This window comes from Neovison vison, chromosome X (genome assembly GCF_020171115.1).
Source record: "Neovison vison isolate M4711 chromosome X, ASM_NN_V1, whole genome shotgun sequence".
Classification (NCBI taxonomy): domain Eukaryota; kingdom Metazoa; phylum Chordata; class Mammalia; order Carnivora; family Mustelidae; genus Neogale; species Neogale vison.
In genome coordinates, this window is record NC_058105.1 from 56457613 (window position 1) to 56483792 (window position 26180).

Below are 26180 nucleotides of genomic sequence, written 5' to 3' on the forward strand. Positions count from 1 at the left end.
TCCCAACCCTAGAAGATAGGTTATACATAAGAAACAATTGATATACAATGAAACCACTGCCCTGCAATGAAGGAATTCTTGTCTTGTGCCAAATCTTTTATCAAGGCTAAGGTTCTTATTTTGTTGGAGGAGGGAAGTAGTGGTGAGGAGGAAGTTGTCGAAGGGTGGTCAAATGGCAAGCAAACCTATCCCCAGCAAGCAATCCTACTCTTCACCTCTGAAGGTGCAGAGTAGGCTTCAATCCCAGTATTTTCCTCTCTCATTTTACCCAGATGGGCCAATGAGGTGAGTTTCAAATAATCAAAAGATTCCTATAGTTTCTTCTACTTCCTAAGAAGTCACAGTTATCCACCAGTCTCAGAATCCAATTGTCCCAACAGTGCTAAGCCAGTGTGCATAACTACTACCAGATGAAGTTAAATCATAGATAGTATTTGGCATCTGGAGTCCTGAGAGTTGGGCATCAAAAGGCACAGGCTTCCTCTGGTCATTACACTATGCTTTGAATAATTCAACACTGCATATCATGTAATTGGTTATTTGGTACACTTCTTATTGTGTTATGGTGTGAGGTCATACTACGAGAGCAGGCCTGCTTAGTTAACAAAAAACCCATAGGGATCGTTCTTTCTTCTCTAGGGCAGAGAAAGAGCTTAAAGTCTTCTCAGGACTCTTAAAACTTCCATAAATAAGGATGGTGAGGAGGTGATGGTGAGAGGAAATTTCTGGAAGTGAGCAACATGGTTCCAGATTAGAAGACCTACAGTCTATGGTGAGCCAGCTGTGGAACACAACACACCTTTTATAAGACAGGGTGAGGCATAGAAGTGACAATGTGTAGGAATAAGTTAGAAGTTCTTTGGTGAACCATATTTTAGATGGACTCAAGGATTTTAGTTGGAATAGACCAAAGAGAAAGTGAAGATATTTTAGATAAACTAGGGCAGAGCCATAGTTTTGGTTTTAGTTTCTCACTGGGCTTTTTTTAAAATCTGGCCTTGGGTTTTCATTAGGTTACAATGAATATCTGGATGTACAGAAATCTTTGGTCCAGAAAAGATGTCCTTTCAACTTTCTTCATCTCTACTAAAGGTGTTTCTCAAGAAGAAACTTCTTAGAAATAACAGATGTTCAGAAACAATTTTCTAGTTTTTGATTCACCACAATCTGTTTCCCAGTGCAACCCTTCCATTTAAAAGCAAGTTTGCTAAGCACACACAGCCAGGAAAAGGCAATCTGGTGTGATTTAATAAAATAATTGAGTGCAAGAATATTGGACTGTCTAAACAAGTGAACTGAAATAAAATATATGTTCATATTTGTTCGGAAATAACTAAACCAGAGGAAGCTTTGCAAATACTGACCTAGTTCCTGAATTTTGATTTGCACTATGACTTTACTTCAATGACCACAGTTGGCAATTTGAAAATAAAAACTCAGTGACAAGTGACAAAGTCAAAATGCTTTTATTTATGCTGAAGTTTAGCAAGTACATATTTAACAAAGAGGGTGTACTTTAACTTAATATATGGCAGAACAGAGAAACAACACATATGTTTCCAGGCTCTAACACACTACTGCATTTTTTTTCCTTAAAAGACAAAAAGCCAAGCTGAGGTGGGCATAGAAGAGCATCACATATGGTCAGGTTACTTTACCCATTAGGATTTAGCTCATATTCTTTTTTTTTTTTTAGCTCATATTTTTAAACTGATCAATCAAATGCAAGGACAAAGTTTACATCATTGCATTTAAACTGTACACATGTTCCTATTTTAATGTAATATGGACTGCATAGATGCTTCATTAAACAAATCTTTGTTGATAAACACAATTGAAATAATTCCATATTGAATAGTTTCAGAGATAAACTGGAATCACAAGCATCTTCATTCATGTAAAGCCAGCGAGGACCTTTCAGGCCGAATAAGACTGTTGTGCCATTGCTAAACAGTAATAGTTACCTCCTTCAAAAAAAAAAAAAAAAAAGAAAACAAGTTAGTTCTTTGAGGAATAATTCTGATATGTGCTTAAAAATATTGAACTTCTGTTTTTTTAAGATTTATTTTATTTATTTGACACAGAGAGAGAGAGAGATCACAAGTAGGTAGGCAGGCAGAGAGAGAGGCAGAAGCAGGCTCCCTGCTGAGCAGAGAGCCCAACATGGGGCTCGATCCCAGGACCCTGAGATCATGACCTGAGCTGAAGGCAGAGGCTTAATCCACTGAGCCACCCAGGCACCCGAACTTCTGTTTTCAAGAACCTAAATGATCTGATATAACGGGTTTGATTTAGTATTGGTAAAATTTAAAAATTTCTTAACATTTCTATAGTTATGTGTCAGTTTTCAAAGATCTTTCCAGCTTTTTGCTACAGCATATGTTCTTCCCACAGCACTGAAGACCTTGAAGACTGATAAGACTGATTTCATAAAATGTGATGTCTACAGTTATCCATATTACTTTTGCTTTTTGTACATATGATATGTTCAAGATCCCTGTGACTTACCACAAAAAGAAGAAAAGAATGTCTGGTTATCATCTAAGGTAATGATAGCTTTGTGCATTTAAAACCCCCTCCCCAATTAACCCTGAGACTGTGTATACTGTGTGAAGGCATACTAGTTCTGAGTATCAGTTTAACCATGTGTTTGGTCAAACTTAAATGTTGGCAATCTTTTTAAATGTTGGCAATGAAAGGAATCCATACCATCCACATTTGATTGTGTGGATAAGATTTATATTTGGTTGCATGGAGCACTGGGTGTGGTGAAAAAATAATGAATACTGTTTTTCTGAAAATAAATAAATTGGAGGAAAAAAAAAGATTTTTATTTGGAAAAAATTTCAAAAAGAAATCCTACCTCTTTTTGTCTAACCTTGCTCTTTTCCATAGCCATGGCTTATGACCTGAGTCTCTATCCAGCTACCTCATAAAAATTTGCCTTTGGTCACAAAAGAAGAACCAGGAAAAAAAGTGTGGATATACAAATCCAACACCTATGCTTAAGAAACAAAGTCTGTGTTTGTGAGTCAAATGTATCAACGTCACACATAAAGGAGAGTACATTATCATTGCTGGACTGATATGCCTAGTTTAAAATATTAATTCAGTCTGATCAAAATTTAGCATTGTCAAGAGGAAAATATACCTTTTTTAAGCCTTGTGTATAAAATCTTTAATATATTTATTCTTTCTCAGTAGAGGTATTATGCTGAGTCAATGGAATGTTCTTGATAACAATTTAGAATGAAAAATAAAGATATGGTAAATTAATAGAAGAACAAAAGTCTGTGTTTTCAGATGACCTAGAGGGTCAAATTTCATTAGAGGGCAACCAGTTATTTTGCCAAAAAGCCTATGGATTCACTTGAAGTTTACCTAGGACTAGAAGAAAAAAAGTTTGAATTTGGGGGGACTGTTTAGTAGTCTGTCACCCCAGCAAATTGCTCTGATTCCTTTGTGATGTCTAAGAATAGTTATTCTGATAAAATTCACCAGATAGTTGCTCACTTTTCCAGTCTATCTCATCTTCTGTATACACATCCAAAATGTCAATGGAAAACTTCAGCATCAAATGGAAAATAAGATTGAATTTTATACAATGTAGCTAACGATTAAATAATGCAATATAAATTGTGAACATTACAAACTTGAAAGCAATAGCAAAACAAAATAATATCTTATAAAAAAGGTCCACAAGCACAATAAGAAATGAAAAATACAATCACCATTTGCCCTTTAGAAAAGTTGTTTCTGAAAAATCACCCTTCTTTATTATGTTTAATAACTGCCTTCAAAATAAAAAGTCAAACATATCAGCCCATACCCTTAATTAAATATGCCAGGTTACAAAACCTATCAGAAGGTATTTCCATAGCAGCTCAAAAATCCAAAGAAAAAAATAGGCTAACAGGAACAAGACAGTATTAATATGAATCAATTTTTTCTACCCAGAATACAGTAAATTAAGATTTTACAGTAGTAAACATTTTTTCTCCTAATTTAGAGGATAGTAGCAAAATAGACTCTTGTGCAGCATGCTCTATAATGTTGACATAGATTCTGTAACTGTTTTACATATACCAGTACTGAGTGATCATAAAGAAGGAGCCAATATTAACCTGCTAATTGACACTGATTCTTGGAGCAATCTCAATGTTTGCCACATTTCAATTTCAAAATGCATTTCAGCTGTAATATGAGTGATTTATCATTTAGTAGTAGCTGTCAAAGTAAACTCCTAGATAAAACAAAAACATCTGGAACCATAAATGGAGGAGAGCAGTAGCTGAATTTCAATCCAAACCAAGCATGCTCACTTCATTACGAACAGAAAACAGCTAATTAGTAATTAAATATTTCATGTTTTTAAGAGTGGTTGTACTTGCATTCCAAAAGAGATGATCTAATATGCATTCTAGATATAAATAAGATTAAATATCAGGAAAAGTAACCAACAAAACCTCTCTAGAAGAATTTTAGGGAGTTTGGGAATTTATAAGGAGCAATAAACACTGACATTTGGGAAGAGCTGACATAGATTATGGCTTTAAGATTTTCCAGATAAATATTTGGGTCCTTTCTCTTTTCTTTTTGATAAGTCTGGCCAAGGGTTTATCAATTTTATTAATTCTTTCAAAGAACCAGCTCCTAGTTTGGTTGATTTGTTCTATTGTTTTTTTGGTTTCTATTTCATTGATTTCTGCTCTGATCTTTATGATTTCTCTTCTCCTGCTGGGCTTAGGGTTTCTTTCTTGTTCTTTCTCCAGCTCCTTTAGGTGTAGGGTTAGGTTGTGTACCTGAGACCTTTCTTGTTTCTTGAGAAAAGCTTGTACCGCTATATATTTTCCTCTCAGGACTGCCTTTGTTGTGTCCCACAGATTTTCAGACCACAATGCTCTGAAGCTAGAACTCAACCACAAGAGGAAGTTTGGAAAGAACACAAATACATGGAGACTAAACAGCATCCTTCTAAAGAATGAATGGGTCAACCGGGAAATTAAAGAAGAATTGAAAAAAATCATGGAAACAAATGATAATGAAAATACAAAGATTTTCCAGATAAATAAAAGGGTGACTCAATATACACAGATGTTGTCCATTTAAAAAATAAAACGGAGGCCCATATAGTCTTCTCTTAACACAGCACTGCCTGATACAGGAATACACCATGGCACAGAAGTATGGTGTGGTCCCCTTCATACAAAAGATGAGCCTCTGCTGATCAGTTGAGTTATCTTTATTTTTTTTTCTTTTTTCAAAGTTTTTTTTTTCCAATTTATTTATTTTCAGAAAAACAGTATTCATTATTTTTTCACCACACCCAGTGCTCCATGCAAGCCGTGCCCTCTATAATACCCACCACCTGGTACCCCAACCTCCCACCCCCCTGCCACTTCAAACCCCTCAGACTGTTTTTCATAGTCCATAGTCGAGTTATCTTTAAAGAACCACACCTAGTTGTTCCGAACTCAAGAAAGTGTGAGTGTTGCCTTCTGTGGTATACATCTGAAGCTTATGAAAGGAAAAAGCTTAAAAGAGGTGTCACAAAAAAGGCAGATATGTGGGAAAAGACCAGAAGAAAACATATGTGGAATTCTTACAGTTTAATCAAAATCAATTAAACATATCTGTTTGTAAAATGACACTAGTTTTCTTTAAAGTGACTTAGTTAATTTGAATATGCTAATGTTAATTGGAATAATCTCTGCTATAGTTTAATACATGCTGTTTGACTATCAAATGATGAGACATTTCTGGATGCTATATTTTTAGTCACACCTCTCTGTTACTCAGTTCAGATATTTAGTATTAGTATAATTTTTTAAAATTGAAATTGCCTCAATCCATGATTTATTTCTTCTTTATCCATGATTTACTTCTAATTTGGCATTACTCACTAAATTAGGTTAAAACAGCACACCTACTCTACACTAGTAGACCTTCTACAGTCTATCAAGAGCACAGGAAGCCAATTCCTGTACCTTAGAAGAAATTCCTTCAGAGCATGAAATGACTGGAATGTCACAATGATATGAATTAATGTTAACATTTTAAAATGTATAGAGTATGTAACCATTCGAACAGAAATTTAATGTACTGTCACAGGGAACTGATTATTGGAGAATGGATTAAAAATTTTGTTGGCCTTTTGCATAAGGTGAACGATGGTTTTGCAATTAATTCTAGGGCAGATATAAAAATAACATTAGATTTTGCTTGGTGTAGGAAGGGCATATTAGGATGAGCCATTAAAAATATTTATCACTAGAGTGACACTTAACACATTGAAATACTGCTCTATTAGATTCTCAAGAGGTATGAAAATAATGGTGACAGGTATTTGCCACTAGCCTTTGGCAAGGCCTCCAATAAATAAACAGCTGAAGATATTTGAGACCATTTCCTGGATAATTCAAGCCAAATGACCCATTTGGTTCTGATTACTGGAACATTTTAGGCATCTGGTCATGTTTAGATCAGAAGGTGAACAATGGAAAATAACCATGATGTGACTGGTCCGTCATATCTGACTTTCTTTCTTATGTCTATAGATTCTCCAGTCTATTTAGTTGTTGATAGTTTAATAAAGAGGAAGAAGAATTGGAGATGGGAGGAGAGCAAAAAAACAATAAAAGGGGTTTATTTATAGTAGCTTGGGTATGTGTTTTTATCATTCACTTCTCTATAAATAAGGAATATGCTAGTAGAAAGGGATTAAATACTTGCTTTACCATCAACAGATCAAAGGGAGAACTATGTATGGTAAAATCTGCAAACTGAATCTGTCATTATTCCCTTAGAGAACACTACAGGCATGTTTTTGTTTGTTTTTATTCTTGTTTTTGTTTTTTAAGAAAAGTGAGCTCTAAATGAGTGGTAACAAATACTGGTCATTTGCACAAATGAGTTACTTCCTCACGTGTTCCCTGTTAAATCCCAGGTCAGCCAAATATAGAGCTATTTCACAGTAATCACAACTTAAAGTAGGTGTGCCTACATTTAAGTTTCTGTCACACCACTTAGAAATAACATTTTCTCTCTAAAAAGTTCTTGTACCTACTTACCCCATTAGGATGCTGTGTAATTAATGTGATAACATTTATGAAACACTATGAACTCCATGGAAGAAAGGGGTTATAGAAGTGTGAAGTATCATGTTCAATCATTATGATTATCCCCTAAAAACTGGTGAAACCTATTCTCTAGCACATTTTCCTTGTACGTGCAAAGTCCTATTTATCAGTAACAAACAAATAGTAATTGAAGTTTCCATATTTTAAGAAATTGAGTATTAATTCTAAAGAATTACAGCATTAAATAAAGCAAGTAAACTGCTACAGCACTCTATTTGTGCCTATGATCAGTTGGAGTTCCGGCATCAGTGTTCAGGCTGCACAGAAAAAACAATAAGACCTGGTCAAAATTTCATTATGACAAAGAAAATCCAAAATCTACTCAATGTACTTCACTGGAAACCACAAAATAGCTTTATAGTATTTTGCTGTGCTACATATGTTCAATATTTGAATAAATCTCTGTGCAATAATTATATTATTTTATTCAGTTTATCCCTGAAAAATATATTCATTGATGTGAGTTTCATTCTATTAAAAATTAAATTATACAAAGGTGAGCAGAACTGTAGGTTTACAGTAGTTTAAAGTTAAATCTTATTCTCTCAGAGTGATATTGACCATATAAAAATAGTGTAAATGATATTTCCTAACTCTAAAATATGCTAATGAGACCCTTGTGCATATTCTACTGTTTTACAACCTTAAGCAAAATGCATGACTAGCTTAAAAGCAAGGCATTAAGAAAGGTTTTCCCCCCCTTCATCATCTAAAATATGAGTAAAGATCCACACTATTTTCCCTGAGTCAAAATCTTTGTTAATGATTGCAATTTCCCCCTCAGGATGAGATTTCTTTCTCTGACAAAATGGATATTTAAAAGTAACTTCTCACTGTGTATTTGTTTGTCTGTTTATTTATTTATTTATTTATTTATTTAGAGTAGTTGACACACAGTGTTATATTAGCTTCAGGTGTACAACATAGTGACTCAACATCTCTATATGTTATTTTATGCTTACCACAAATGTAGCTACCATCTATCACCATACAAGGCTATTACAGTATCATTGACTATATTCTCCATGCTGTGCCTTTTGTTCCTGTGACTCTTTCATTCCATAACTGGAAGCCTGTGTTTTTTTTTAATTGCAAAGAAATAGTTCTATTATGTTTTTGAAGGTTTAATTTATGTTTAGAAAAAGTTATTTTTCCTCCTCGGAGCTCATGTTTTCTTTCAAGTGTTTCCTCACCACTTACTCACTTATATAAACAGTGGGATTAGGGAGTGCACTTGATATGATGAGCACTGGGTGTTGTATGTAAGTGATGATCTGCTGAATTATACTCCTGAAACCAACATTGCACTGTATGTTAATGAACTAGAATTTAAATTAAAATTTGAAGAAAAAAAGGAGTGCACTTGTTTCGATAAGCACCAGGCACTGTATGTAACTGTTGAATCGTTAAATTGTACACCTGAAACTAATATTACACCAATGCTAATACCTGGAATTTAAATAAAAACTTTAAAAAAGGCAAAGAGATTTCCTTAAGAACTGATCAGCTTCACCTGCTAAGTAGTACATTTGATGTTTTCTTTAAGTACTTTAACTAGTGATGTGTTTCTAATCTTCAAATGGGCACTATATTATTTGGCATTAAATGAGATCATATCTGAAAGACCATGTTTTTCTAACTTGAATAAGAGAGAGGTAAAACAATGGGCTGGTTAATGCTCTAATTCAGTCATAGGTTCAATCCAAATTAAATATTCAGTCAATTCTATGAGCTCTACTTCATTGTGGAAACACGTTCAGAATATAGTATCCTCAAATCAATTAAGTGATAACAGTCTGGGGTCCAGTTAGGTATTAGTACAGTAGTATAAATATGGAGCTACTAATTTGAAAACAGGAAAAGTAGAATAATACAAGAAAGGGGCAGATAATAAAGTAGCAAAGCATTTGATTACTCTTCATCTAGGGAAAACCTTGTTTTAGAGTCATTTTTAACAGGGTCTGATGTTGATTTTATAATGTGGCACTTAAAAAAAATAGAAGTTTCTTGAAAATAATAACTACTTTACTTTTTTAGCCCCCCAAATTTCTGATTTATATTTTAATCAAAACAAAAATCAGTACATGTTGTCTTTTCTTTGCAAATGGTATCACAATGGAACATCAACCTCTCTTGCTCACTTTCAACTTACTTTTTTTTGTGTGAACTAATTCTTTAATATAGTCTTTTCCCCTTTATTTACTCTCTGGTCTTTGAAAGACCCACCCTAAAAATGTGGCAAGGATACCCTTCTATTCCCATATGATGGTAAATTATAAAAAATATATTTGCTATGACTGTCTACTGAAAATAATATGTTTAAAGGAAGTTTTATACATCAATTATATGCCAAATATTTCATTCTTACTAAAATCTACACATGTGAACATAAATGCTAACTTCATATGTATTGCATTGGGCGTAGTCATAATGAAATCTTATTATCTGTCATACTTATCAGAAAGTATGGATCTAATGTATTGAAGGGGATGATAAGGCAAATATTATAATTACCATTTTACTAAAACTCAGGAAGGGATAGATTGAATTACTTCTCAAGCTTAGTAAATGAATTAGCCAATTAGTGACTGAAAAATTCTGACTACTAAACCAATGATCTTCCTACATTGTGTCTCCCACAGACCAGATATAAAATGTCAATAAAAGTACATGTGTCCGGTACACAGACCTGCAATTTTTGAGCCACACTAAGAGCTCTAGATGTACTTGAATTCTATTTTCCTGCAGAGAAAAGAAAGGAAAAGAAAGAAGTATAAATAAAAAACTAGTATTTGTGGAACACTGACTATGTTAGGAGCCATACTAAGCCACTCTAAGCACTTGAATCACATATGGAATGTCATATTCTTGCAATACTTCTTATAGATAATGCCAAGGTGAAAAGCGGTAAGTTGTTTATGCCATTTCTTTAAAAGTCTAAAGTTGTATCACCCACTTTCCATAAGTATATAATCTAAAAAATATTTTGTGAATATTTATTTATTTGCACTTTAAGAAGCATACTGTAAATATTTTAATGTAATATTTAAAAAATTTTAAAAATAAAAGTACATTTAGTATATTTAAAGTTACTTTTATGACTTTTAACTATTCCTTTTGTATATTAAACTAATAGAAAGACACTATAATCCTGATGTGTGATCAAAATATAGAAGAAAATGAAAATGAAAGTAATGGGAAAACATTGTTTACTTGAACAACATTAAAAATGACCACATCCAACATTTCCCATAGAAGATTAAAATGCAGTTACCAGGAGATTGTAAAATTTGAGTTGCAGGCTATGCCTCACCCATTTTATATGGATACTTACCAATGCTGAGATCAAGGTGATATTCATCTGTATTTTTTTGAAGAAAGTACAATCACTTAAACATTTATGGGACAGTAGGGAAATAGTGAGGAAATGTTTATAAAAATACTGCTTTCTTTAAAGTTAAAAGAGAAATCATTGAAAATGTCTAAATAACCATTTGCATTATTGAGGTAAAGTAGATTGCATCTTGAGTAAACAGATTATTACTAATGTTAACTTCTAAACATTAGACAAGTAAATTATAAACTGTGGGGATCAACATATTAGGGGACTTCAAGGAGGTCTGGATAAAATCTGAAGAATGTTTTTCTTTAAATTCACTTTAATTTCCAAAATTGATTGTTATATGGTATTATAAATGAGGAAGAAGTTCCCTATAGCAAACAAGTAAGACTTTATGCTAAAGGCCCACGGTAAAGAATCTTGACCTAAGTTACAATACTGAGGATCTGTTAAGGTCTAGTTCTGATAGATGATGTGAGTTTTTGCCACAAATAGAAAAGTTTCTTTCTATTTTTATTTCAGTTTCTCTACACAGTTTTAAATAAAAAAGAGAGCTATATGTTATTTGTGTAGTTTTTATAAGTACTACCCCAATCTCTGCAAAGTTTCAAGGCAGAAGTAATTATTTAATTAGAGTTGGTTTTAGGCTCTTTTGGTTAATTAACTACAAGATGGAGAAGGTTTCTTTCACCTAGGTCCTGCTGGATCCTATTTTTCATAGGATAATATTATAATCTAGTTAAATATACTAGCTAGATGACTAGTGATTTTAACAGTATAGATTGAAAGTGAAAATATCAACACAAATTGACAATGAGGATAACGTGTGAGGGAATTAAGATTCCTATGTTTTAGAGCCCACTATTGACAGCAAGCCAATTAACTTCTCTTAGGCGATTTCCCTGTTTATAAAGTGGAGGCTAATCATATCGTTCTTAATTATCATACAGAAGCAATCCTGGTAGAGGATGTGTGCTAAGAATGGCACAAAAACAAAATCCTCTTTCTGACAGAATTGTTACTAATGAGAGAACTAACAATAAATCTGGGCTTGCCACATTTTGCACAATGGAATAGGAAAACTTAGCCAAATATAAAACAAAAACAAAAACAAACAAAACAAAACAAAAAACCCAAAGCCTTCAAAGGGAAGGGAGACTAGAGGGAACTAGAAGGAGAGACATGTTAAACAGATTTATTATTTGAGTTCCTGGATGCATGCCTGAATCTATCCCTGGAAATTTCAGTTAAGTCACCCGATAAGTTACTTTTTTAAATTAAGCCCTCCCTTACCCTATCTCCTCAAAAGAAAAGAATGGCACAAAGTTCACCAGGCTATACAAACACTAGTCCTTGCCTTTCTTTTTTTCACTCTTCCAGCTTGAGGATTATCCAATAAGCATGTTGGCATAGAACTACAACATATTTATGTGGCTGCAACATCATTCTACCTTTTTTCTTTTATTCAACTTATTTAAAAGAAGTGGTATGACAACAATAACATATTATTACAGTTTTCTATGAAAATGCTGTGTGTTGTACACTAAAACACAAATGTGAAACTGAGAGACTTTTAATCAGAGAAAGCCTTTCCTTTTGCATTTTCCTCAAGCTTATCTGGGTTTGAGGAGGGAAAGAGTGAATTTTAAGCTTAAAAATGTGTTGTACACATACAGAGGATGGAGCATAATGTAACTGGCTAAACAATGATAAAGTTGAGTTAAACAACCCTTCCTGGATAAGAGTCAGAAAGATATTTTGATTGATGAATTAATCTGTAGACCTACAAAATGCTAAGTAGCAGAGAAACCTATTTTGGCTTGCAAATCTCACTATCTTGCTATCATTAAGCTACAATTTCATCTGTTGTATAAGTGAGATATATAACTGGAGTTGTATGTCTTAGATCTGTAGATGGGACTTTATGTTATCTTCATTAATGTGGCAGCCTTTCAGTCACTGCAAATATTCTGTTAACAATGTAGTGGTAGTTGGTTCAAGCCACCTCTTGACAACCAAACTCCAAATTACCAAGTAATGTAACCTCTTTACATCCTCCTTGGAAAGAACTAAAAGCATAATATGCACTATAACCTGGTAGTTATTTCACAGAAAAAGGTATGATATAGTCTGTGAGGTACTATCAATCGAGATAAAAATCCTGTGAAGGATGAAGAAAATGAGAGAGAAATACTTCCTGGGGGAGAAAATAAAAAGATTCGGGCCATCTAATGAATCTTACAGGAAAAAAAAAAAAACTGTTGCCTTAAAGAAAGATGTTAAAATCTTCTCTGTGGGGTGTGTGCTACAGTCTTTTTTCACTCTATGATGACAGTTGCAGCAATGTTTCTCTGAGTAGTAAAAGGCTCCTACTCTCAAAAGAAGCATTTAAGTGGGAAGAAGACCTACTTCCCACAATCTCTCTAATATCTGTCACACTATACACTTCAGAAAAGAACACTTCCACTTTTCAGTGGGAATATTAATGTGTCTATGAATACCTTACAACATAGTATAAGACATAAAAGGGGAGGGCAATTGATGATTCATGAAGATAGAGCAGGAAGTAGTCTGTGGAGCCCCAAGAGAAAGATGTAGAGCACAATGTGGTGGGACTTAGAAAAGCCTATAGAGAAATTCTACCTGCTCTCCTTTTTGTTTTTCATTTCAAATCATATACATGGGAAGTAATCATATATGATTTAATTTTTCCAGTCTCCTTACTTGTTCCTACCATCCCTTTCATTGTTATTCTAGCAGATTCTGCAATGACAATTTTAGATCAAGGGTAATTGTTTCCAATAAATACTAGCATGCCATCTGAAGCTCATTAGAGGAATATTATTCTAGGTAACCAAGTGAGCAACAAAGATAGAATATAAGGAAGTTTCAAAGGTTGAGGAAGGATAGATGTTGCTCAAATTCATTTTCAGAGAGTAGATGAGAATACACATATTCATATGTACTTCATACTCTAAATGTATATTAAAATTTCTATATGTTAATTAAGCACATATTACATTGTAAGATGTAATAAGTGTGTTTTTAGCATAGAAGTGTTAAAATTGTGTCTGTTGCTTTTAGAATCAAATGACACTTTAGTCACCTTGCTTTTAATTCTTCAGTGGCATCTTTACAATGTGCTGCATGGATGAGATCATGCTTTTCATACTTTAGAAAGGTTAGTCTATATTCTATGAACAAGATTTTACATTTTTCTGAACTGAATTTTTCTTTTCCCCCTCAGCAGGAGAAAATTTTTAGTAGGTTTATATTTTGCATCAAATTTTGGTTTACTTTTAAAATGTAGGTTAGATTTAATATCTATTTCCTGTGGTTAGTAGCAAAAGGAAGGAAAATAATTTAAGATTCCACCATATTTATGGAAAAATATATTCCAGTGTTAAATCATTCTGTGTCATGGTCAAACATGTAGGCAAAAAAAAGCAAATGTAAAAATCATTTACACAGATTGACATTCCTCTTACAAAAACAGTTCCTAATTTGTTTGTTTTTTAAATTTTGTTTTGTTTTGTTTTCCCCAAACAAATACAATGGCAGGAAAGGGAGCAATGTGTCAGCCCTTACAATTTATGATGCTATCTCCCTTGAACTTTTCTTATTATTTTATTTTATTTCTAGAAAGTCAGTTTTTGAAGGCTGTTGTGTGTTTTCTAAAACGTAAGAGCTTCGTGTTCTGGGCTTGTTTTATCTGTTATTATTAAGATGATGATGTCAATTCTTAAAATTTTAAGAACATGCACTGTCAACTGTACCAGTAGCCCCTAACAATGAAATATAGTCATATAAGAGTTAACTAAGGTATAAACATGCAAAAGGAGAAGTCTCCCTGTGATCATAAAATGATGTTATTTTCTGTTCAGCAGTTCATGTTACTGCTGTTTATGCTAATTAATTAAAGGAGCTGTTGCTATAATGTGCAAATAGGGAATCTGAGAAACTGAGAGGGCTTTTAGATCTTCAAGTGAAGTTAAGTCAATCTGGGTGCATGCAATCAAATGTAATGAAATCACTTGTCAGTGCTAAGCTTGCAAAAACTGTGAAGTCTGACTAGGGAGTAAAAGGATTATAATTAGATTTCCAATAGGATAATAACTAAATGGCAGAACACAGTAAAGAGAAAATACTACTTTGTTAGATAATGGTACTGCTGTTCAGTTTTGGTGTTTATCAGTGCACTTGTAGTTGTGCTAATTTAATTTGCTTTTATCAGCAGAAAGGCACTACACAAATGGTACTTGAATGTCATTTGAAAGAAATCATTGATCTGAAGGTGCACTTAATGACACCCAGTATGTTTATTTAATGTAGAACAGAGATTGGTTGATAAGATGGTTAATGTGCTGTCTTGCAGACCCTCAACTGAATTATGTGAATCTAGGTGAGACAATATTAGTGTTTATGTTCCACCGAATCCTTCACCTCCACCAACAGTGGACAGAGCCATCAGAGTGAGTATGTATTCATTGTTTGATCACCTTAAAATATTCAGAAGGAGTTGCTATAATAGACCATTAAAATTAGGGTTACAAAAGGTGGTTAATGCATACCTTGTCTGTCAAACAACATTCAAAGCATAAAAGACATGAAATAACCAAGCTAAAGAGATTTAGAATACATGTATGAATCTTAGTACAAAGAATCTTTTTTTTTAGTACAAAGAATCTTTGTAATAAAATCCATGCAATCATTAGCATAAAACTGTATATAGTTTTAAAGATGACCAAACAGCATTCTTCCAAGTCCTCTTTAAACTCTCCTAAGGAGATATCCCATTGAACTAATTTAACTTCAAAAGTGAGAGCACTAGCTGATTGATAGATTTCTATCCAGCAGAGCTATTGACAATAGGAAGAGAAAAGACTTCACATGCTGGAATTGTTTGCTGTGATAAAGATGAGTTTTGGAAATGGCACTGAATTGGCATGAATGAATTGACCCTCATAAACAATGCTAACAAATACTCTTCCAAGGTAAAAAATGGGTAATTGAGGAAAATGGAAAGATGAAATCAGTATCAAAATAAGTCACAAAAGATAAAAACTATAACACACAAGAGCAAATCTATTAGGAAGAATGAAAAAAATAATGGCCAAAGTTGCATTTTATGTTTTCCAGATATTACACATTTTCTGAAGTTCATAAATGCATACAAAAGTAATTTTTCAATATTGAACATCTTAAATAATAAGTAATATTACTGGGATTTTTCAGGTAATTTTTTGAATTGGTTCATTTTGTGAACTACACTCAAAATAGTTCTGATAATATTTTCAGGCACTTATCCCACTGGTTAATGAAACTTATTTTTTGCTCAAAAAATTAACTTACTTTAGGTATTAAATTGTGATTCTACTGTCATATTAAGACAGAGCATTCACTCTAGTTTTCCATAAATTGATGATGGGACATTTATCATTTATATTGCTTAAATGCTATGCTAAGAGAGATGAGAATGTGTACTTTTCCATTTTCATTACATTTATCAAGATTATTTAAATTAACCTAAAAGGCTGACATTCAATAAGTAATTGTTAACACACCGCACTTTACTATATATTCACACTACTAATGACAAATATTAGTCAATTTGATCTGTAATTTGAAAAAAAAATAATGAAAGTTATGTCCCTTGATTTAAAATATATTCTATCTTAATCCTTTTAAAGGTGTACTAATTCCCTCATATTTAGCCAGCAAAAAATAGCAGCAATTACTAAAAGTATGCTCAATGAAAATAAATATTAAATGTGCCCTACCCCAACCACAAGTTAATATACAAAAGCCATTCTCTGCAGACTTTGTTAAAATAAGAAAATTTAAACCAAATCAAAGGCTTTTGATTTATATCATCTAACTAATTCCCATGAATTAGATACCTGTTTTTAGTTGCATGGAAATGAAATAACTTTAGGACAGTAAAAATGTTTGTATATATTTCAGAGTTGGGAAAGATGTTACTACTGCAAATTAAAGACATCATATACATTAAACAAACAGCAATGGATTGAAAGTATAGGATTACAAGATAATAAATGTACAACCCACTGATGGTGTGTTTGCTTTAACCTCTCCAGTTCCAAAGCTGACCTTAAAGCCCATCAAAGGAGGAGCACAATCAAACTCAATGTTCCATAAAAGACTGGGTCTATATTTGTGTGTCACAAATTAAGAAGTCATCAAATGCTTCAAGCTTATTCAACCCTACCTTGTCCCAATATGTGACAGCAAACTCAACTAGTGGTAGCCCACAACTAGTGGAGATTTTGCTCATAAATTTAACTGTGGTGACTTGATCAGACAGACAATGAGTCTTGTCCATATTGGCTTTGGGCGCATAGATGCAACTTTTAAACTGAGGGAAGAAAGCCAGCAAGCATAAAAGGGATAAAAAACATCAAAAGCTTCACTGAATGAACAAAGCACACTTAGCAAAATTAATGCATTAATTAGATCTACTCAACCGCAGCAGAAACAGGCATGATCAGAAGATCCATGAGCTCTGACAATCCTTGTTTTGTAAAAAATGATGGGCAAGTCTACATGAGTGAGGGTTTCTAAATTTTCTGAAACTACCACATAAGTGTGGACACACAAAAGAACCCAAATGGATCTTTTAGTCACATCTAGTTCCGTTACCTTCATGTAGACCTAGTAATTACACAATGAAAAGGCATTGATTAGTTAATCCTCTAGCAAGTAACATCCATGATTGTCTTGCTTTCTGAAGTTAAGAAATCATTTTCTCATAGAGATGCCTTTACTTTTTTTATTAGAGTGAGACATTTTTCCATATTAAATATAAAAATAAAGGTAATCTGCATACAAAGAGCTAGAAAACTGCATTAAAATCAGACAAGAAAAATTCCAGTGGTTAAATTCAATTTCTCCTTTCAGATTGTTTTGCACTCCAGTGAAATTTTAAATTGACTTGTATCATCTATTCTCCTACTACCAAGTATTTTTAAATATTTTAAAGGATCTAAGCACTTATGGGAATCTTGAAAATCATGAATTACAAGTCATGTTCTTATTTCCATATTTAGATGGCTTCTAAAGTTATCTAAACAGCATTGGAATTTAGAGTTTGATAAAAATGTTGTCTAGAACTCATCAAACATATTGATAGGTTATAATTATTCTACCTGTGGTTTTTACAAATAGTAGTGAAATTTTTAAAAGTATATTGTTGTACACTTCAGAAAGGTAAATTATATTCACCATTATGCATTTTTAGAATATGCCTAACATAAGTATACATTCTTTTTAAAAAGTTAAGTGTACAAGAAATTTCCCACATTGTATATGTGAAATTATTAGTCCCTCAAAAAATTCTGAAGACTTCTCCCTCTACCATAAAGTGAGAATAATTAAACTTATTTTTTTATTTATATAGAGAATATCAACATAGGAACTCATGCCCACCCCATATCAGGCAGTTATAGAGAGGAGCTGTTTACTGTACCTTGCATAGTAGTACTATTATGAGGAGTTCCACTGTTTTCTACTTCAGTGTCTGGAATTCCAGTATCTGAAAGAAGTGACATTCAAGATTAAGGTACAATTCTATTTTATCCTGATTCCACTTAAAGTGAAACTAGTAATTTGGTCCTATGGATAGCACAAGATCTTGGATTGCATTCTTGTTATTATTTTCATATGTCTGTTTTTATTTTTTATTTTTTTATTAAAAAATTTTTTAAAGATTTTATTTATTTATCTGACAGACAGAGATCACAAGTAGGCAGAGAGGCAGACAGAGAGAGAGAGGAGGAAGCAGGCTCCCCACAGTGCAGAGAGACCGATGTGGGGCTTGATCCCAGGACCCTGGGATCATGACCTGAGCTGAAGGCAGAGGCTTTAACCCACTGAGCCACCCAGGTGCCTCCATATGTTTGTTTTTAATGGTAGGAGGGAGAATTATAAACTATAGCTGAATTCTAAAATTTGGCATATATTTTCAAGTATATAGTAAACACATCTTTATTTCATTCTCTAGAGATAATTCTTAGGAAAATAATCCTCTCAGACTATCAAGCAATATGACCTGAGTGTAGAATAAGAAAAAGATGGATACAATTGCATAAATGGAAGGTCTCTATTTTTATGCTATATTTTTCATTGTAAAATGAATGAGAGATGATGATGAGATTATCTCTATGCTAAGCACACTGAACACCAAAACACACGTTATGGTTTGTGGTCTTTATGCAGTACTGGTTATAAGGGCAAAGGGATACATGAATTGTTTTTTTTTTTTTTTAATTTATTTTTTATTTATTTTCAGCATAGCAGTATTCATTATTTTTGCACCACACCCAGTGCTCCATTCAATCCGTGCCCTCTATAATACCCACCACCTGGTACACCGACCTCCCACCCCCCGCCCCTTCAAACCCCTCAGATTGTTTTTCAGAGTACATAGTCTCTCATGGTTCACCTCCCCTTCCAATTTCCCCCAACTCCCTTCTCCTCTCTATCTCCCCATGTCCTCCATGCTATTTGTTATGCTCCACAAATAAGTGAAACCAAAAAAATTGAGCAAAAAAGAAATAAGTTGGGTTTTTCTTTTCAATTTTAAATATGAGATGTGATTATCTAAAAGCTATCTATATCCATGAAGCATAGATTTATATGAGCATATATATATATATATATATATATACATTCGCTTGGTCATCCTTGGGTAATGGGATAACAGATGTTAGTGCATCACCCAATGCCAGCAAAGATTAATATAAGAAAATGATTTGAATACAGGTACCCATCATGCTGTAGAAAGAGCGGTTTTTCCCTTATGATAGAAAAACTAGACCAAGGGAGGGGGACAAGATGGCGGGAATAGGAAGAGGCGCCTTTTCAGCTGGTACCCGAAAGTGAGCTGATTACCTACCGAAGAACTCCAATCACCCATGAAATCAGCCTGAGATCAGAATTATACACGTCTGGATCTCTACAGGGGCAGAAGACGCCAGTGGGCAGGTAAAGCGGAATGGGAACAGTGGACTGATATCGGAAGATAAACAAAAGGGGGAGGGAGCCACCAGTGGCGACTGGTGGGAAAGTAATACCCCAATCCGAGCGAGAGTGCCCTGCGTCTGGGGACCAGCATTAACTTGGAGACTGGTTGAAAGCACTCCAAAAGAGCAAAGGATCGCGGGGGGGAAATTGTGGGAATCGGGGCGGCTAGGGACAGGGGCTTAAGTCCCCGGTCCCAGACGGCCTCCCCTGCGCTGAGGCAGAGAGAGTGCGGCTGAGAAACCAGCTCCTGGTCCCTAAGCCGCCAGCGCGCCCCAGAGTGCGTGGGTTCCGGCTCCTGTGAGGGGATGGGAGCCGCGCCGGTCTGCGGAACGCGCGCTAGCCCTACCACAAAGCTCGAGATACGCGCGCACGTCCCTCACTGCCCCCTGAATTACTGAGGCCCTGTGGGCGCTCCTTGACCCGCGCCATTGTTTTAAAGCCTAAACCGCGCGCGCGCGTGAAACTCTTCCCCAGACAGAGGCGTGCAAAAGCCCAGCCTGGGGCTCACGGACCCGTGCCCCCTTCTCAGTGCCCCAGACGCGCGCCCAACCCATAGCCGCCTCTGAAAAGAGGTGCGCGCAAGGCGGGCACTCCCAGCCCGGGCCGGCGGCAAAATCTCAGTGTGGGATCGCTGCTTGGAACATCTCTGGCGGTCGGGAGCTCCCAGACAGCCGCCACTGCCTTGGCTTTAGGGACGAGCAAAAGATCCACGCCCCCAGGGTCTGCACCTTGGAACCTGTACTGCCAGCGGCCAAGGGGGAATTTATTCAGCTCCTGCACCCAGACTGAGGCTTCTCTCTGAGACAGAGATCAGGGTGGGGTTTGATTTCTTCTAATACTACAAAAACCATCAAAAGTGGTCAAGGTGAGAGGGAAAAAAGTGAACAAGCAAAAAAACCGCCAGAGAACAAAAGCCTGAAAAAAACCAGTTTCCCCAGAGCCCACCCCCTTGAGGGGGGCGGGGGGACTCAACTCAGGAAACATCATTGACTGACAACCCACGTGGCAGGCCCCTCCCCCAGAAAACAAAGAAAGAAAGAAAAAAAAAGGACTACAAGAGAACCACCACTACTTCATAGGAAAACTTGTATTGTTCACTCGTTTCCACTATTCCGGTTCATATTTTTTTATTTTTTTTTTTATTTATTTTTTTTTTTTTTTACATATAGGTAATTTTTTTAACCTATTTACCATCACAGCGAGCTGTACAGTACATCAAATCCCATAATACCTTTCTAACCTGAACTTTTTGATACATACACCTATGTTTATCTTTTGCATTTTTATTTTTTGAATTCCCTTTTTAAAAAAAAATTTAGTTTAGTCTAGTATATTCCTTTTTATTTTTATCCTCAAATATTCATATAGAGTTAACTTTAAAGTAATCCCCTTTTCCCAATCAATATTACCCCTATAGGTAAACCAATTTTTAATCCCCTTTATCTTAGGAAAGTTGAGTCCTTTAACAAAGACATCAAGATACATCCAGGAAGAATCAAAACAACCTTCCTCGCACACACTGAGAATTTATAAGAACTCTCCCATCTTCTTCCACCAGTGTTTCTGTGTTTTTTGTGTTTGTCCTGATAGCATATAAATTTTACACTTGTGGTTCTTTTTGACGAGGTTCTTTATTTGCATATATATATATATTTTTTTCTTTTTTTCTCTTGCCATATAATTGTATCGTCTTTTTATCTCTTTTTGTTTGTCCACTTCATAAATCTTACCTTGGGGCCCATCTGGGCTGAACCTTCTCTTTCATCTTCCCTTTCTTTCCTGTCTCTCTCTCTCTTTTTTCTTTTTTGTTTTTCTTTTTCTTCTTTTCCTCTTTTTCTTTTCTTTTGTCTCTCGTTTGGGTGGGGAACCCGGATTGCTCAGAAGCATTCCAGGGTGCAAATTGACTGCACCACAGTCGATACACCCAGCTACACTTGTTCAGCCATCTCTTACAAAAATGACTAGGAGGAGGAATGCCCAACAGAAGAAAAATACAGAGGATGGACCTTCTGCAACAGAGCTAACGGCTATCATCATAGACAATATGTCGGAAAGAGAATTCAGGCTAACAATTATCCAGGCAATAGCTAGGTTGGAGAAAGCCATGGATGACCAAAGAGAATTGATTAGGGCCGAACTGAAAGCGACCAGACAGGATGTTCACAATGTTAGGGCGGAGCTTAAAGCTACCAGGGAGGAGGTCCACAATGCTCTCAATGAGTTCCAATCTAATCTAAACTCTCTCAAAGCTAGGGTAACTGAGACAGAAGATAGAATTAGTGATCTGGAAGACAAACAGATAGAGAGAAAGGATCAGGAGGAAGCCTGGAACAAACAGCTTGGATCCCACGAAAGCAAAATCAGGGAAATAAATGATGCCATGAAGCATTCCAACGTCAGAATTATTGGAATCCCTGAAGGGGAGGAGAAAGAAAGAAGTCTAGAAGATATCGTGGAACAAGTCCTTCATGAAAACTTTCCGAATCTCGCGAATGAAACCAGCGTTCATGTACTAGAGGCTGAACAGTCTCCACCCAAGATTATACACTCCAAAAAAACATCACGACACCTGATAGTCAAATTGAGGAATTATAATTGTAGGTATAATCTCTTGAAATCCGCCAGGGCAAAGAGGCTCCTTACTTACAGAGGGAAGCCCATCAGAATAACGTCAGACCTGTCCACAGAGACCTGGCAAGCCAGAAGAGGCTGGAAAGATATATTCAGGGCACTAAATGAGAAGAATATGCAGCCAAGAATACTTGATTCAGCAAGACTGACATTCAAAATGGATGGAGAGATAAAGAGTTTCCAAGAGTGGCAAGGTTAAAAGACTATGCAACCACCAAGCCGACACTGCAGGAAATATTAAGATGGGGTTCTATAAAAGAGGAATAATCCCAAGAATAGCATTGAACAGAAATATAGAGAAAGTCTACAGAAAGAAAGACTTCAAAGGTAACTCGATGTCAATAAAAACGTATCTATCAATAATCACTCTCAATGTGAATGGCCTAAATGCACCCATAAAACGGCACAGGGTTGCAGATTGGATAAAACGACAGGACCCATCCATATGCTGTCTACAAGAGACCCATTTTGAACCAAGATACACGCAGACTGAAAGTGAAGTGGTGGAGAAGCATCTTTCATGCCAATGAGACTCAAAAGAAGGCTGGGGTAGCGATTCTCATATCAGATAAATAAGACTTCAAACTAAAGACTGTAGTCAGAGATACAGAAGGACACTACATAATCCTTAAAGGGACTATCCACCAAGATGATCTAACAATTGTAAATATCTATGCTCCCAATATGGGAGCAGCCAATTACTTAAGAAAACTGTTAATCAAGATAAAGAGTCATATTGATATGAACACACTAATCGTAGGAGATCTTAACACGCCTCTTTCAGAATTAGACAGATCATCGAAGCAGAAAATCAATAAAGAAACAAGAGCATTGAATGACACATTGGACCAGATGGACCTCATAGATATATACAGAACATTCCACCCTAAAACAACAGAATACTCATTCTTCTCAAGTGCACACGGAACCTTCTCCAGAATAGACCACATACTGGGTCACAAATCAGGACTCAACCGATACCAAAAGACTGAGATTATTCCCTGCATATTCTCAGATAACAATGCTTTGAAACTGGAGCTCAATCACAAGGAAAAGTTCCAAAGGAACTCAAATACCTGGAAGCTAAAGACCACCTTGCTTAAGAATGCTTGGATCAACCAGGAGATCAAAGAAGAACTGAAACAATTCATGGAAACCAATGAGAATGAAGACACTTTGGTCCAAAACCTATGGGATACAGCAAAGGTGGTCCTAAGGGGAAAATATATAGCCATCCAAGCCTTGCTCAAAAAAATTGAAAAATCCAGAACACACCAGCTGTCTCTACACCTTAAAGAACTGGAGGATCAACAACAAATCAAACCAACTCCACACATAAGAAGGGAAATCATCAAGATTAGAGCTGAGATCAATGAGGGAGAAACCAGAGATACAGTAGAACGTATCAATGAAACTAGAAGCTGGTTTTTTGAAAGAATCAATAAGATCGATAAGCCACTGGCTACACTACTCCAAAAGAAAAGAGAGAAATCCCAAATTCATAAAATTATGAATGAAAAGGGAGAGATCACAACTAACACCAAGGAAGTAGAAACAATCATCAGAAGTTATTACGAACAGTTATATGCCAATAAGCTTAGCAACCTAGATGAAATGGATTCATTCCTGGAAAAATATAAACTACCAAAATTGAACCAGGAAGAAATCGACAACCTGAATAGACCGATATCTAATAACGAGATTGAATCAGTGATCAAAAACCTCCCAAAAAACAAGAGCCCAGGACCTGACGGATTCCTTGGGGAATTCTACCAAACCTTCCAAGAAGAAATAACACCTATTCTCCTGAAGCTGTTTCAAAAAATTGAAGCAGAAGGAAAACTTCCAGACTCATTCCATGAAGCCAGCATTACCCTGATCCCCAAACCAGGCAAGGACCCTTCCAAAAAGGAGAATTTCAGACCAATATCACTAATGAATATGGATGCTAAGATACTCAACAAGATTCTAGCCAACAGGATCCAACAGCACATTAAAAGATTATCCACCATGATCAGGTGGGATTCATCCCTGGGCTACAAGGATGGTTCAACATTCGCAAATCAATCAATGTGATACAACAAATTAATATGAGAAGAGAGAAGAACCACATTGTCTTCTCAATTGATGCAGAAAAAGCATTTGACAAAATCCAGCATCCGTTCCTGATTAAAACGCTTCAAAGTCTAGGGATAGAGGGAACATTCCTGAACCTCATAAAATCTATCTATGAAAGAACCACAGCAAATATCATCCTCAATGGGAAGAAGCTTGCAGCCTTCCCATTGAGATCAGGAACAAGACAAGGATGCCCACTTTCACCACTCTTGTTCAGCATAGTATTAGAAGTCCTAGCAACAGCAATCAGACAACAGAGAGAAGGAAAAGGTATCCAAATTGGTAATGAAGAAGTCAAACTCTCTCTCTTCGCAGATGACATGATTCTTTATATGGAAAACCCAAAAGACTCCACCCCCAAACTACTAGAACTCATACAGCAATTCAGCAACATGGCAAGATACAAAGTCAATGTGCAGAAATCAGTGGCTTTCTTATACACTAACAATGAAAATACAGAAAGGGAAATTAGAGAATCGATTCCATTTACTATAGCACCAAGAACCATAAGATACCTGGGAATAAACCTAACTAAAGAGGTAAAGGATCTGTACTTGAGGAACTACAGAACACTCATGAAAGAAATTGAAGAAGACACAAATAGATGGAAGACCATTCCATGCTCTTGGATCGGAAGAATAAACATTGTTAAAATGTCTATACTGCCTAGAGCAATCTATACTTTTAATGCCATTCCGATCAAAATTCCACTGGCATTCTTCAAAGAGCTGGAGCAAATAATCCTAAAATTTGTATGGAATCAGAAGAGACCCCGAATTGCTAAGGAAATGTTGAAAAACAAAAATAAAGCTGGAGGCATCACCTTACCTGATTTCAAGCTTTATTACAAAGCTGTGATCACCAAGACAGCATGGTACTAGCATAAAAACAGACACATAGACCAGTGGAACAGAGTAGAGAGCCCAGATATGGACTCTCAACTATATGGTCAATTAATCTTCGACAAAACAGGAAAAAATACACAGTGGTAAAAAGACAGTCTATTCAATAAATGGTGCTGGGAAAACTGGAAAGCTATATGTAGAAGAATGAAACTCGACCATTCTCTTACACCGTACACAAAGATCAACCCAAAATGGATAAAAGACCTCTATGTGAGACAGGAATCCATCAGAATCCTAGAGGAGAACATAGGCAGTAATCTCTTCGATATCAGCCACAGCAACTTCTTTCAAGATACGTCTCCAAAGGCAAAGGAAACAAAAGCGAAAATAAACTTCTGGGACTTCATCAAAATCAAAAGCTTCTGCACAGCAAAGGAAACAGTCAAAAAAACAAAGAGGCAACCCACGGAATGGGAGAAGATATTTGCAAATGCCCGTATAGACAAAAGGTTGATATCCAGGATCTATAATGAACTCCTCAAACTCAACACACACGAAACAGACAAACACATCAAAAAATGGGCAGAAGATATGAACAGACACTTCTCCAATCAAGAATACAAATGGCTATCAGAAACATGAAAAAATACTCATCATCATTAGCCCTCAGGGAGATTCAAATTAAAACCACATTGAGATATCACCTTACACCAGTTAGAATGGCCAAAATTAACAAAACAGGAAACAACATGTGTTGGAGAGGATGTGGAGAAAGGGGAACCCTCTTCCACTGTTGGTGGGAATGCAAGTTGGTGCAGCCTCTTTGGAGAACAGTGTGGAGATTCCTCAAGAAATTAAAAATAGAGCTTTCCTATGACCCTGCAATTGCAGTCCTGGGTATTTACCCCAAAGACACAGATGTCGTCAAAAGAAGGGCCATCTGTACCCCAATGTTTATAGCAGCAATGGCCACAGTCGCCAAACTATGGAAAGAACCAAGATGCCCTTCAATGGATGAATGGATAAGGAAGATGTGGTCCATATACACTATGGAGTATTATGCCT

The 26180-nt window shown here is 35.6% G+C and overlaps 1 protein-coding gene across 1 annotated transcript in view; it reads right to left on the minus strand.

The window, feature by feature from the left end:
- Positions 1-1481: 1481 nt before the first annotated feature.
- The window catches only part of DACH2 (dachshund family transcription factor 2), an 874111-nt gene continuing 849412 nt past the window's right edge, over positions 1482-26180 (minus strand). The window contains exons 10-11 of the mRNA XM_044235297.1: positions 17966-18031; positions 1482-1967 (exon numbers count right to left, since the gene is read on the minus strand). Coding sequence (XP_044091232.1) covers positions 1918-1967; positions 17966-18031 — 116 coding nt within the window. The 3' untranslated portion in view covers positions 1482-1917. The remainder of the gene's footprint in view (positions 1968-17965; positions 18032-26180) is intronic.